Below are 10,158 nucleotides of genomic sequence, written 5' to 3' on the forward strand. Positions count from 1 at the left end.
TTCAGTAACTTCTGATTATGGAACATATTCCAAAAACTTTAGGGACAAAAGTATCTCATGCCATGAAAGTTTTCACAAGTAAATATGCATTAACTAGATGCAGAAAGACAATTCAACAGTTACCATTTGAGTCCCTTCCCCATGTATGAACAACCCCAACATATAATACTAAACAATGCCAAACAGAACAAACAGCCAGAACTAGAAGTGCTAAAAAAGGATTGAAATTCATAAAACAAACGCTGACCCGACTTCACTGAAACTGCAGCCTGCGCAATGTTTCGGGCCATGGCCGTCAGGAGCGCAATCGCGTGCTCGGCCACCGCAGTTGCGCTCGCACTCGGTGCATTCACCACCAAGCACCGATTCTCGTTTGCCGCGGCCAAGTTCACATTGTCGATCCCACCCCCGGCGATCCCGACCACCTTCAGCCTCCCGCGGGAGCAGCCGAACACGTCCCTGCTCACCTTCATCTCGCTCCCGACGATGAGCGCGTCGCACCCGCCGATCCTCGCGCACAGCTCCTCGGGCGCGAGGTCAACGGCGTAGTCAACTTCCGCGAAATCCCTGAGCATCCCCAGCCCCGCATCCCCGAGCTGGTCCGCCACCAGGACGGTGAACCGGTCGTCATCGGAGGCCGCACGCAGGGCCGCCGGCGGGCTGCGAAGGGCACGGCGGAGGGATACAGAGGCGGCGAGGTTCGGCGAGAGAGCACGCCTGGAGGAGGGGAAACTGCCGGTCGCTAAGGCTTTCCCGAGGTTGATGGTGCACGCCATGTCGTCGTGACGTTGGGTTCGCTCGAGGAAGGTGGAGAGGGAGGGAATTTAAAGAGCATGTGGCCGTGGTTCTCATGGCGGTTTGGGGGGTTTTTCACGGAAAAGAGAGGGAAGATGAAGGGAAGCTGTGAGAAAAAATGGAAGAAAGAAAAAATAGTGGGAACTTGGTCAACAACGCCGAGGGGTTAACCAACTTCAGAAGAATGAAGAAAGTCGTCGCTTCCACCGCCGTCGGCGGTGGACGGTGGCTTCGATCTCCGTCACGGCCGACGGCAGAGTTGAAGTGCGACCTGGTCTCAGCCGCCGCCGTCTTCTTCCTCCTCCTCTTCTTCTTCTCCTTCTTCTCACGTGGTCCCTTCCCTGCAGATGCAAGTGAATTGTTCCTAGTCTCACTGCACCGATGATGTCTTAACGCATTGCTTTCTTTCTAAAAAAGAAATTATCACTTATATAATATATAGGAAATTATCATACGAAAAACATAGCCTCAATCTGATTGCTTGTGCATTCTTTGCAAATTATGTTTTTGTAAAAGCACGGCCCAGTGCTGTGTGTGAATTTTACCCCAACTAATTTTTAATATTATTTTTTTGAATTTTTTCTTTTCTTTTCTTTTTCTTCACTTCAACCTTTGGCCGGTCGCCGGTCCGGCGACCGGCCAGAGGCGGAAGCCGGCGAGGGCCGCCCTCGCACCGGCGAGGGCCGCCCTCGCTCGACTCGGCAAAGTGGCGACCCTCGCTCGACTCTAAGAAGGGCGACCCTTGCAGGATCTAGCTTAGAGCTGCGGCCCTCGCCGGCGTCGGCGAGAACCCGTCCTCGCCCGGCGCTCCCGGCGAAGGTCGCCGTCTCGGCCGGCTAGCCGGCGAGGGTTGCCTCGCCCTCGCCGCGGCTCGGCCCGACTCAGCGCGGGCTCGCCTCGCCCCCGCCCGGCGAGCCTCGCCCGCCCGTGCGAGCTCTCGCCGAGGCCCGGCCGAGGCGCCCTCGCCCGACGCAGTGAGTGGTCGCCCTCGCACCGAGTCGGGCGAGGGTCGCCCTGCTCGGGCGGGCGAGGACGGCCTACACTCAGACGCGGCGAGGGCACCCCGCCCAGCGCAAGCGAGGGTCGCCTTGCCCGATCACCGGCGAGGGCAACCTCGAGTCGGGCGAGGATCGCCTACCTGGCGGGCGGGCGAGACCCTCGCTCGACGCGGCGAGGGCCCTCGCGCCCGCAGCGAGGCGAGGGGCCCTCGCCGTCTACCGGCGAGGGTCACCCTCGCCGGACTCAGCTAGGACGGGCCTCGCCCGACGCCGCGAGGCGAGGGCGGCTTCGCTGCTGCTGGCCGGTCGCCGGACCGGACCGGCCGTAGGTTGAAGATAAAGAAAAAAAAAAGGAAATAAATAAATAAATAAATAAAAATTCGAAAAAAATAAAAATAAAAATAAAAATTTTAATTCAGGGTAAAATTGTCACATATGTACCAGTTTGGGGTTTTTTGTGGTAAGTTCAGGGTAAAATTGTCACAGATGTACCCGTTTGGAGTTTTTGATGGTCAAAAAAATAGTTCGGAGTAAAATTGTCACAGGTGTACCAGTTTGGGGTTTTTTATGGTCAAAAAAATAGTTTGGGGTAAATGTGTCACAAGTGTACCAGTTTAGGGTTTTTCGTGGTATTAACCCTAATATATACACACACATATACACACACTTATATATGCACTACCAAATGTGCAAAAGAATTGCAAAAAATGGGCATTTGCAAAAATCAAACAAAGTTAATTAATCGCAGAATATTTGAACTATTAAATAATGTAAGGAAATAAATTGCATAAATATTCGTGGGAATGTGATATATGTGAAAGAAAAACCTTTCGAGCTTTGAATTTGTTTTCCGAAAAAAGGGTTACTTTTGGATAGGAAATATTTAATAATAAACCGTATATAAGTGCATGTTAGAGAAATAAAGGGAAAAGTGTTAGAAAAGTCCTAAACCTATTGCATTGGTGCCAATTTAGTCATAAATCTTTTTTTGGTGTCAATTTAGTCCTAAACCTTTTGAACTAGTGTCAATTCAATCCTTCTGGCTAATTTTGATCGGATTTTACTAATGTGGACGCCGGCTAGCTTATGTGGCACTGTTGATGTTGACGTGTATAATTTTTAATAATATTTTATTTTTAAAATTATTTTTTGATTTTTTTCTTTCTTTCTTTCTCCCTTCCTCCCATTGCCGGTGACTGGCCTTCGGCCGGGCGAGCCTCGGCGTGGCCTGAGTAAGCCCTGGCAAGGGGAGCCCTCACTGGGGCTCGCCTGGCCAGTGGCTGGCCATCGCTTGTGGTCGATGGCCAGTCACCGGCAAAGGGAGGAATGGAGAAAGAAAGAAAAAAAAAAGAAAAAAGAGAAAAAAAGAATCATAAAAAATAATTAAAAAATTGAAAAATATATTAAAATATTATTAAAAAAATTCAACATCAGCGCTAGTCGTGCCACGTAGGCTGGCGATGTCCAACCAAAATTAGCCGGAATGACTGAATTAACATTAATTCAAAAGGTTTAGGACTAAATTGGCACTAAAAAAAATTTAGGACTAAATTGGTACAAATACAATAGGTTTAGGACTTTTTTAACATTTTTCTCGAGAAACAAATGATTGAGATTCTTTTGAATAAAAAAGAGTTCTTTTGATTTAAATATATCACTGACGATGTAATAAATTTTTGTAAGATGCTTGAAATTATTTATATTTCGTTTATTTATTCTTCGTCTTGTAATTTAAAAAAGAAATTTTATTTACCCATTATTGGGTCACTTTATAAGCTAGTGGTGTTTTCGCCGACCTTCGATTTTCGACATTTAATAAAAAAATTCATTTAGGATTACAATCTTCATTGTGATTAAATATACATCTATTGCTTATTTATTTGAGAGGATGGCAAACTTTTCTGAATCCCATCGGCCAAATCAATCTGGATTAACATTACTTGTTAATGCATTCAAATTTAATTTGTCGCCCCTTCGGTAGATATTGATGTTATTTGTGAGCTCAACAAATTAGATGTGCATATCAACATAGTAGATTTTGAGCTATTTTTTCCTTCTTTTTTCCCCTTATATCTTACCATTCATTTTTCTTTTTTGCATTTGCTCCCTGCCTTCTTTCTCAAGCCGGTTGTTGTTTATCATAAAGGCGTAATTTCTGTCTGAGGTCGATTTTGGACCTCCACATTATAAAATAAAAAAAAAACATTGTTATATATGTGTTTCTTATCATAGCAAATGAATGGAAACGAAAATTACCAAAAAAATCATAAATTTATTGTATTTTTATCAATTCAGCCATAAACCTTTTAATTATGTCAATTGAGTTCTAAACTTTTTCATGTTTTGCGAATTAAGTCAATCTGGCTAATTTTGGCAGGAAATTGCTAACGTAGATACTAATCTTTTGACATGGCACGGTCAACGCTAATGTGGATAATTATTTTTAATTTTCTTTTTTTCTTCTATTTGGCTTTTATTTATTTATTTTAACTATGGTCGACGAGGGTTGTCGGGCTCTTGTCGGTCATAGTTGAGGCCATCACGGCTGTGTGTGAGGTCATCCTAGGTCAGATTTGGGTAAGGTGGCCTCACTTGCGGCCGCAATGGTTTGGGCGAGGGTCGCAAAGCCCTTGTCAGCTACAAGTGAGGGTTGTGCCTCGCCTAGACCTGGCTAGGGCCATGACCCTCCCTCACTACTAGAGAGGGCTTCGTGGCCCTCTCCCGTGACCGGGGAGGACTGCGCAGCTCTCATCGGCCACAATAAAAAAATAAAAGAAGGAAAAGAGAAGAAAAGAAAAAAAAGGAAAAAAATTCAAAAAAAAAAAATTGTTCAATTCAGTGCTAGCCGTGCCACAAAGAACGGCTGGTGTCCACGTCAGTAATTTTCGGTCAAAATTGGCTGATTGACTCAATTGTCAAAACATAAAAATTTTTAAGACTTAATTGGTACAATTAAAAGATTTTGGACTAAATTGGTAAATGTGTAAATGGTTCAAGATTTTTTTGGTAATCTTTTCCAATGAACTCGGTAACTAAATTGATGGATAAATATTCGGCCACATTCTTAGTAAATGTTAAATAGTGCTTCGACATCTGTACTACCTTATAAAGTGGACTTTGAAGTTGGTGCCCACTTCCTCCTCTTTAATAGATAACCGATCCAAATTTTCGCGAAGAGTTTTTTTTCTATTGTATATGTCATGATCTGAAATTTTTCATACAATTTGAAACTTGAAAGACTAAAAAAAAAAGGGTTAATTCCACGAAAAATCCTAAACTGGTACACTTGTGACAGATTTACCCAAAACTATTTTTTTGACCATAAAAAATTCCAAACTGGTACATCTGTGACAGCTTTACCCCGAACTATTTTTTTGATTACCAAAAACCCCAAACTGGTACACCTGTGACAATTTTACCCCGAACTAATTTTTTAATATTATTTTTTTTATTTTTTCGAATTTTTTTAGTTTTTATTTTATTTTCTTTTTCCTCTCCTTTTTTTTTTCCTTCATCTTCAACCTCTGGCCGGTTGCCGGTCCGGCGAGGTCGACCCCGCCGGCCGCTGGAGAGGCCGACCTCGCCGGCAACTGGCAAGGTCGGCCTTGCCCCACCCCTGGCGAGGGGTCATCCTCGCCGTCGCTGGCAAGGCTCGACCTCACTGCTTTTGGGTGAGGTTGACCTCGCCAGTTGCGGCGGGGCCAAGCCTCGCCAGCGATGGCGAGGACAACCCCTTGCCGGCAACTGGCAAGGTCGAACCTCGCCAGGGGTGGGCAAGGCCGACCTCGCCAGTTGCCGGCGAGGTCGACCTCGCCGTCGGCCGGCGGGGCCGACCTCGCCGACCAGAGGTTAAAAATGAAGGAAAAAAAAAAAGAAAAGGAAAGGAAAAAGAAAAGATAAGAAAAACTAAAAAAAATTCGAAAAAATTCGAAAAAATAAAAAATAATATTAAAATATTAGTTCGGGGTAAAATTGTCACAGGTGTACCAGTTTGGGGTTTTTGGTGGTCAAAAAAATAGTCCGGGGTAAAATTGTGACAGATGTACTAGTTGGAGGTTTTTTATGGTAAAAAAAATAGTTTTGGGTAAATCTGTCACAAGTGTACCAGTTTAGGGTTTTTCGTGGTATTAACAAAAAAAAAAAATGAACCTCAAATGATTTACACAAATTATATATTTTTATATATAATACTTAAGCAAAATATAAATGCTTACTTTTACTGCACACTCTAATCAAGTCCTCGATAGCGCTAATTTAAATGTCTCGTACTCTAAACTCGATTAATTTGTAATTTTTTTTGGATGAGCCTAATCTGAATAAATGAAATCTCTAGATTTAAGGTAGGAGATTATCTTACTACTTGACCCAAGAGTACAATAGTATGATAACATTCAACGAGTGATATCACATTACATTTCGAGGAATCACTATAATTCAGAAAATGACAATCATTCGTTTGACGAGAGTAAAATATATCTTCGTTATTTAAATATTCATAATAGAGTAATTCTATCACTTGAGGAAATAAAACATGTATTCTACATGATTCAAGTACTTGGAACCCAACTCACATCTAACATGTTAACCGTTTCATCTTTTATAAGCACGTATCACAACATAGATTTACAAACATATCAAGATCCATATATTCTCGTACATATTCACAAAAGTCGTTTCAAAGACAAATCAGCCATGCCAAATTTCTTCATCACTTGCTCACTTCAGGAAGATCAACTTACTCTAAACAACGAGTATTCGCTTACACTTTCCAAACATATTATTTAAGTTAATTTAAGATGTAAGTCGGGCATTATTAACAATAATCATGTAGGCAATGAATTAGAACTAGAAGCCATGATATGATATTTAGTTTTAACACTCAAATGCACATATATGACTTATTAATTTCATGATCACGTAGTAGCTCATTGATATACACATGTGAATATCTATTCCCTACTTTTTATTGGTCAGAAACCATTTCGACTAACGAGGCATCTCAATTAATGAGATATTGTCACCAACAATTCATGGGAGACGGAATCATAAAGACCTCTATGCCATGCCTCTCAACCCATCCATCACGGGTGTCTTCTACATCAACAAAGATAAATATATCACTGTAAATGGCTATTCTATAATATTACATCACAAGCTACATAAGCCATACTAGGCTACACAAGCCATATCATTTTGTGTATGAATCGGAGGACTTATGTCCTCTCAACCTATTCATCACGGGTGTCCTCTACATCAACAAAGACAAATACATCATCGTACATTCGCATGATGATGGCTGTTCCATAATACTGCATCATAGGCTACAAAAACCATATCATTTTCCTGAAACACGAATAAAGGTATTGATTTGTGGAAACTTTTCATTTTTTAATTGGTTCGGTGTGGAAGGATTTGCGGTATTTTGTGGCGGATTTCGCAAACTCATTTGACATCGAACTTTGACATCAGTAGGAATGCACAAGAATCTTTCGGATTTATGAATTATAAAAATAAGCGAGAAATGGATTTTTTTTAATTTAAATTAAAAGAATTCAGACGCTCTTACGATAACTACACCAAAATCCTAACGGATAGAAAATCTCTCGATATGAGATCTGTCGTAATTAGGTAACGCGATAAGAGTGGTTCAGATATTCGCTGTTGACGTGAACCGAACTCGTGTGGTAGGAAGATGTGTTACATCGCATTGATCTTGCTAAATCCAAGTTTGTCAAGAATAAGATAAAGAAAAGATGACTCGACACCTACAGAAGTCCTTAGTTAAACTTTATCCGATGTATGACAATGAAAAGATGTCTATTTTATCATGTCTATTTTATAATGATCGGGACGCACTTTCTTCCCAGCCCTGTTGGACCAATAACCAAGATATCTTACCAAGAGATTCGCTTACTCCATTTATGTAAATGTTGGACATTTGCACATTATCTCTTTAAATATATATTTTTAATTTTCATATATATATTTTTAACTATCTTTATTTATAATAGGAAAGAAGTCACAAAAAATCTCAAGCTATGCATTTGTGATATATTTATCCTACATATATTTTTGTAACATCAAAAATTTCAAATTTGTACCTATATGACATATTACCTTACATCAAGATTGCACCGTGTTGACGTGGATGTGCCCACGAGGCAATAACGATGTCGTTTTGACTGGAAAATCATCTCACGAAATTTTGATGGATGGTAAATATGTCACACAAATACGAGTTTGGAGATTTTGATGTCACAATAAAGAGTTTATGGTAAATATGTTATGGTTGACATAATTTGAGATTTTTTATGCTACAAAAAATTTAAGATATTTGTCACATTGGACATCATTTGAGGTTTTTGGTGGCATTTTCCTTTTAGAAAAAAAAAGAAAATTACAAAAAAGTCGTAAACGTATTACACTTACACCAATTCAGTCATAAATCTTTTAATTATGCCAATTGAATCTTAAATCTCTTCATATTTTACCAATTGAGTCCATTTGGCCAGAAATCGATGATGTGGATACCGACCGTTCTATGTGACACCGTTGACGCCGACGTGGACATTTTAAATAATATTTTAATACTTTTTTAAATTTAAATGCAATTGATGAAACCGTTGCGAATGCTCCAAGTTTTAGAAACCACTTTGTTTTGCTTGCGGTCCATTCCCTTCATTTTTTAGGAGGGGTGGTGAGACAGAGCTGAGCTGGAAACGAGCCCTCGGGGTGCTGCTGCTTTAGAAAGAAAATTTCTCTTGCAATTTGTCAGAAATTCATACCAATTCACATAATTATTTGAAGGGGAGTCCGTCTTTTACCTGCCCCTCCACTTCGATCTCCCCGGATGGTGATAAGGCGCTGTCGAATCTCGATTCCACGTTTGCAATCTGAACTCTGATGAACTCGAGAGGGTACTCTGGGGAGCCGGTCAAAGTGACTTGCTCTTCCGAAATTCTGAGTCCTCTTTGCTTAGCTACTGAATCTCCATTCACCCAGTTGACGACGACGCTCGAAAAGGGTTCGATCAGGCCCTTGATAACCCTGCTCGGAGGAGTTTCGTATCAAGTTGATCTGGTTCTCTAGCGGAAGCGTACGTGACTTTTACTGCTTTAAAACCACCTCGTCCAGCTATTAGTTTAACAGCAAATTTTCCTAGTTTGTTTGCAAGGTCCAGAAATGGTTTCAACTCCGCAAGAACCTGATAGAACAAAGGAGCAATGAAATGTGCAGGACATATTTCTAATGAATGTAGAAGAACTGGTAACTATCATCAGATATATATGACAGTATATTAATGGAATGGTTTCTTTAGCCCAGAAAAGGAGGTTTATTAGAACTCAGATAACATCGTAATAGATGGGCATTCGCATAAAATCAAAGGATCAATGCAGGACTAACATTATTTGTTCTACTATATTTATTCATTAATTGTTAATTAATTGCTGGAAGATGATGGTGTTTATACTTGGAAAATGAGGGCAATGGCTTCTGAACGTAGATGCATTAACAATACAACAACAATAATGCAGTATGCTGCTTTTAAGGAGAACTTTTATGCCGCATGGTGTTATCTCATGAAGAGAGTATATGCTACACGATAGAAAGATGCCAGATGATACCTCAGCAGCAACCATCGGTTCGTTGACTACAGTTGAAGGAAGATCTCCCTTTAAAGCTTTAATGACAGCTTCTGCAATTTCGATAGTCAATTCTTCCTGCATATTGCTTTTGCTGTCATCTAATGGCACAAAAAATGAACAGTTCAAGCATTCATAAACTCGGGCCATTCAATCAACCTGACCTTCAAAAGTAGAGTCTCCAAGATTTGGGGTAACGATAACTTACTCATGTTGGACCAGCTTGTTGTCTTTTGGTGGCGGCTCCTCTATCAAAACATCTACAGCTGCCTATTAGAGAAATCAGTTCAATGTTGCAGATGACATAATTAGCAGTCCCCAAAAGACAAAAGTGAAACAGAAAGACGTACCCGAGACACAATTCCTGAATCAAGTGCCCTGACTAGAGCATCTTTGTCAATCAATCCTCCATGAGCAACATTCAAAATTTGAACGCCTTTCTTCATCTTTGCAAAGGTCACGTCATTAAGCATCTTCTGTGTAGCAGGAGTAAGATGCATATGTAAGGAGATGAAATCTGCATTCACTATGGCCCTGTCGAATGTAACCAACTCTACTCCAATTGCACGGGCTAGATGACCAGAGGCGTATGGATCATATGCAATTACGTGCATTCCAAGACCTTTGGCACGTCAGGCAACATCAAACCCAACCTCTACAAAACCCATAACAGCAAGGGTTTTCCCTGAAAGAGACATGCCCACATACGTTTTCCATTGCCA

The 10,158-nt window shown here is 41.2% G+C and overlaps 2 protein-coding genes and 1 long non-coding RNA gene across 3 annotated transcripts; all 3 read right to left on the reverse strand.

The window, feature by feature from the left end:
* Positions 1-247: 247 nt before the first annotated feature.
* Positions 248-776, reverse strand: LOC130137107 (D-3-phosphoglycerate dehydrogenase 3, chloroplastic-like; the record flags this gene model as incomplete). Its single annotated transcript, XM_056307849.1, has 1 exon — positions 248-776. A coding segment is annotated over exon 1 (529 nt), but the record flags the coding sequence as incomplete, so codon positions are not given.
* Positions 777-7,021: 6,245 nt separating this feature from the next.
* On the reverse strand, positions 7,022-9,520 carry LOC130137073 (D-3-phosphoglycerate dehydrogenase 3, chloroplastic-like). The gene is made up of 4 exons (XM_056307804.1): positions 9,419-9,520; positions 8,894-8,997; positions 8,618-8,840; positions 7,022-7,114 (listed from the first exon to the last, which is right to left on the reverse strand). The coding sequence occupies exons 1-4, from the start codon at positions 9,518-9,520 to the stop codon at positions 7,022-7,024; spliced, it is 522 nt and encodes a 173-aa protein (XP_056163779.1).
* Positions 9,521-9,596: 76 nt separating this feature from the next.
* Positions 9,597-9,882, reverse strand: LOC130134693 (uncharacterized). Its single transcript, XR_008815747.1, has 2 exons — positions 9,787-9,882; positions 9,597-9,706 (listed from the first exon to the last, which is right to left on the reverse strand). It is a non-coding gene; the product is annotated as an uncharacterized LOC130134693 (long non-coding RNA).
* Between the last annotated feature and the right edge of the window lie 276 nt (positions 9,883-10,158).

The sequence above is a fragment of the Syzygium oleosum genome, unplaced genomic scaffold (genome assembly GCF_021117445.2).
Source record: "Syzygium oleosum isolate NSW1041296 unplaced genomic scaffold, Sole_v2.1 Sole_v2.60, whole genome shotgun sequence".
Lineage (NCBI taxonomy): Eukaryota > Viridiplantae > Streptophyta > Magnoliopsida > Myrtales > Myrtaceae > Syzygium > Syzygium oleosum.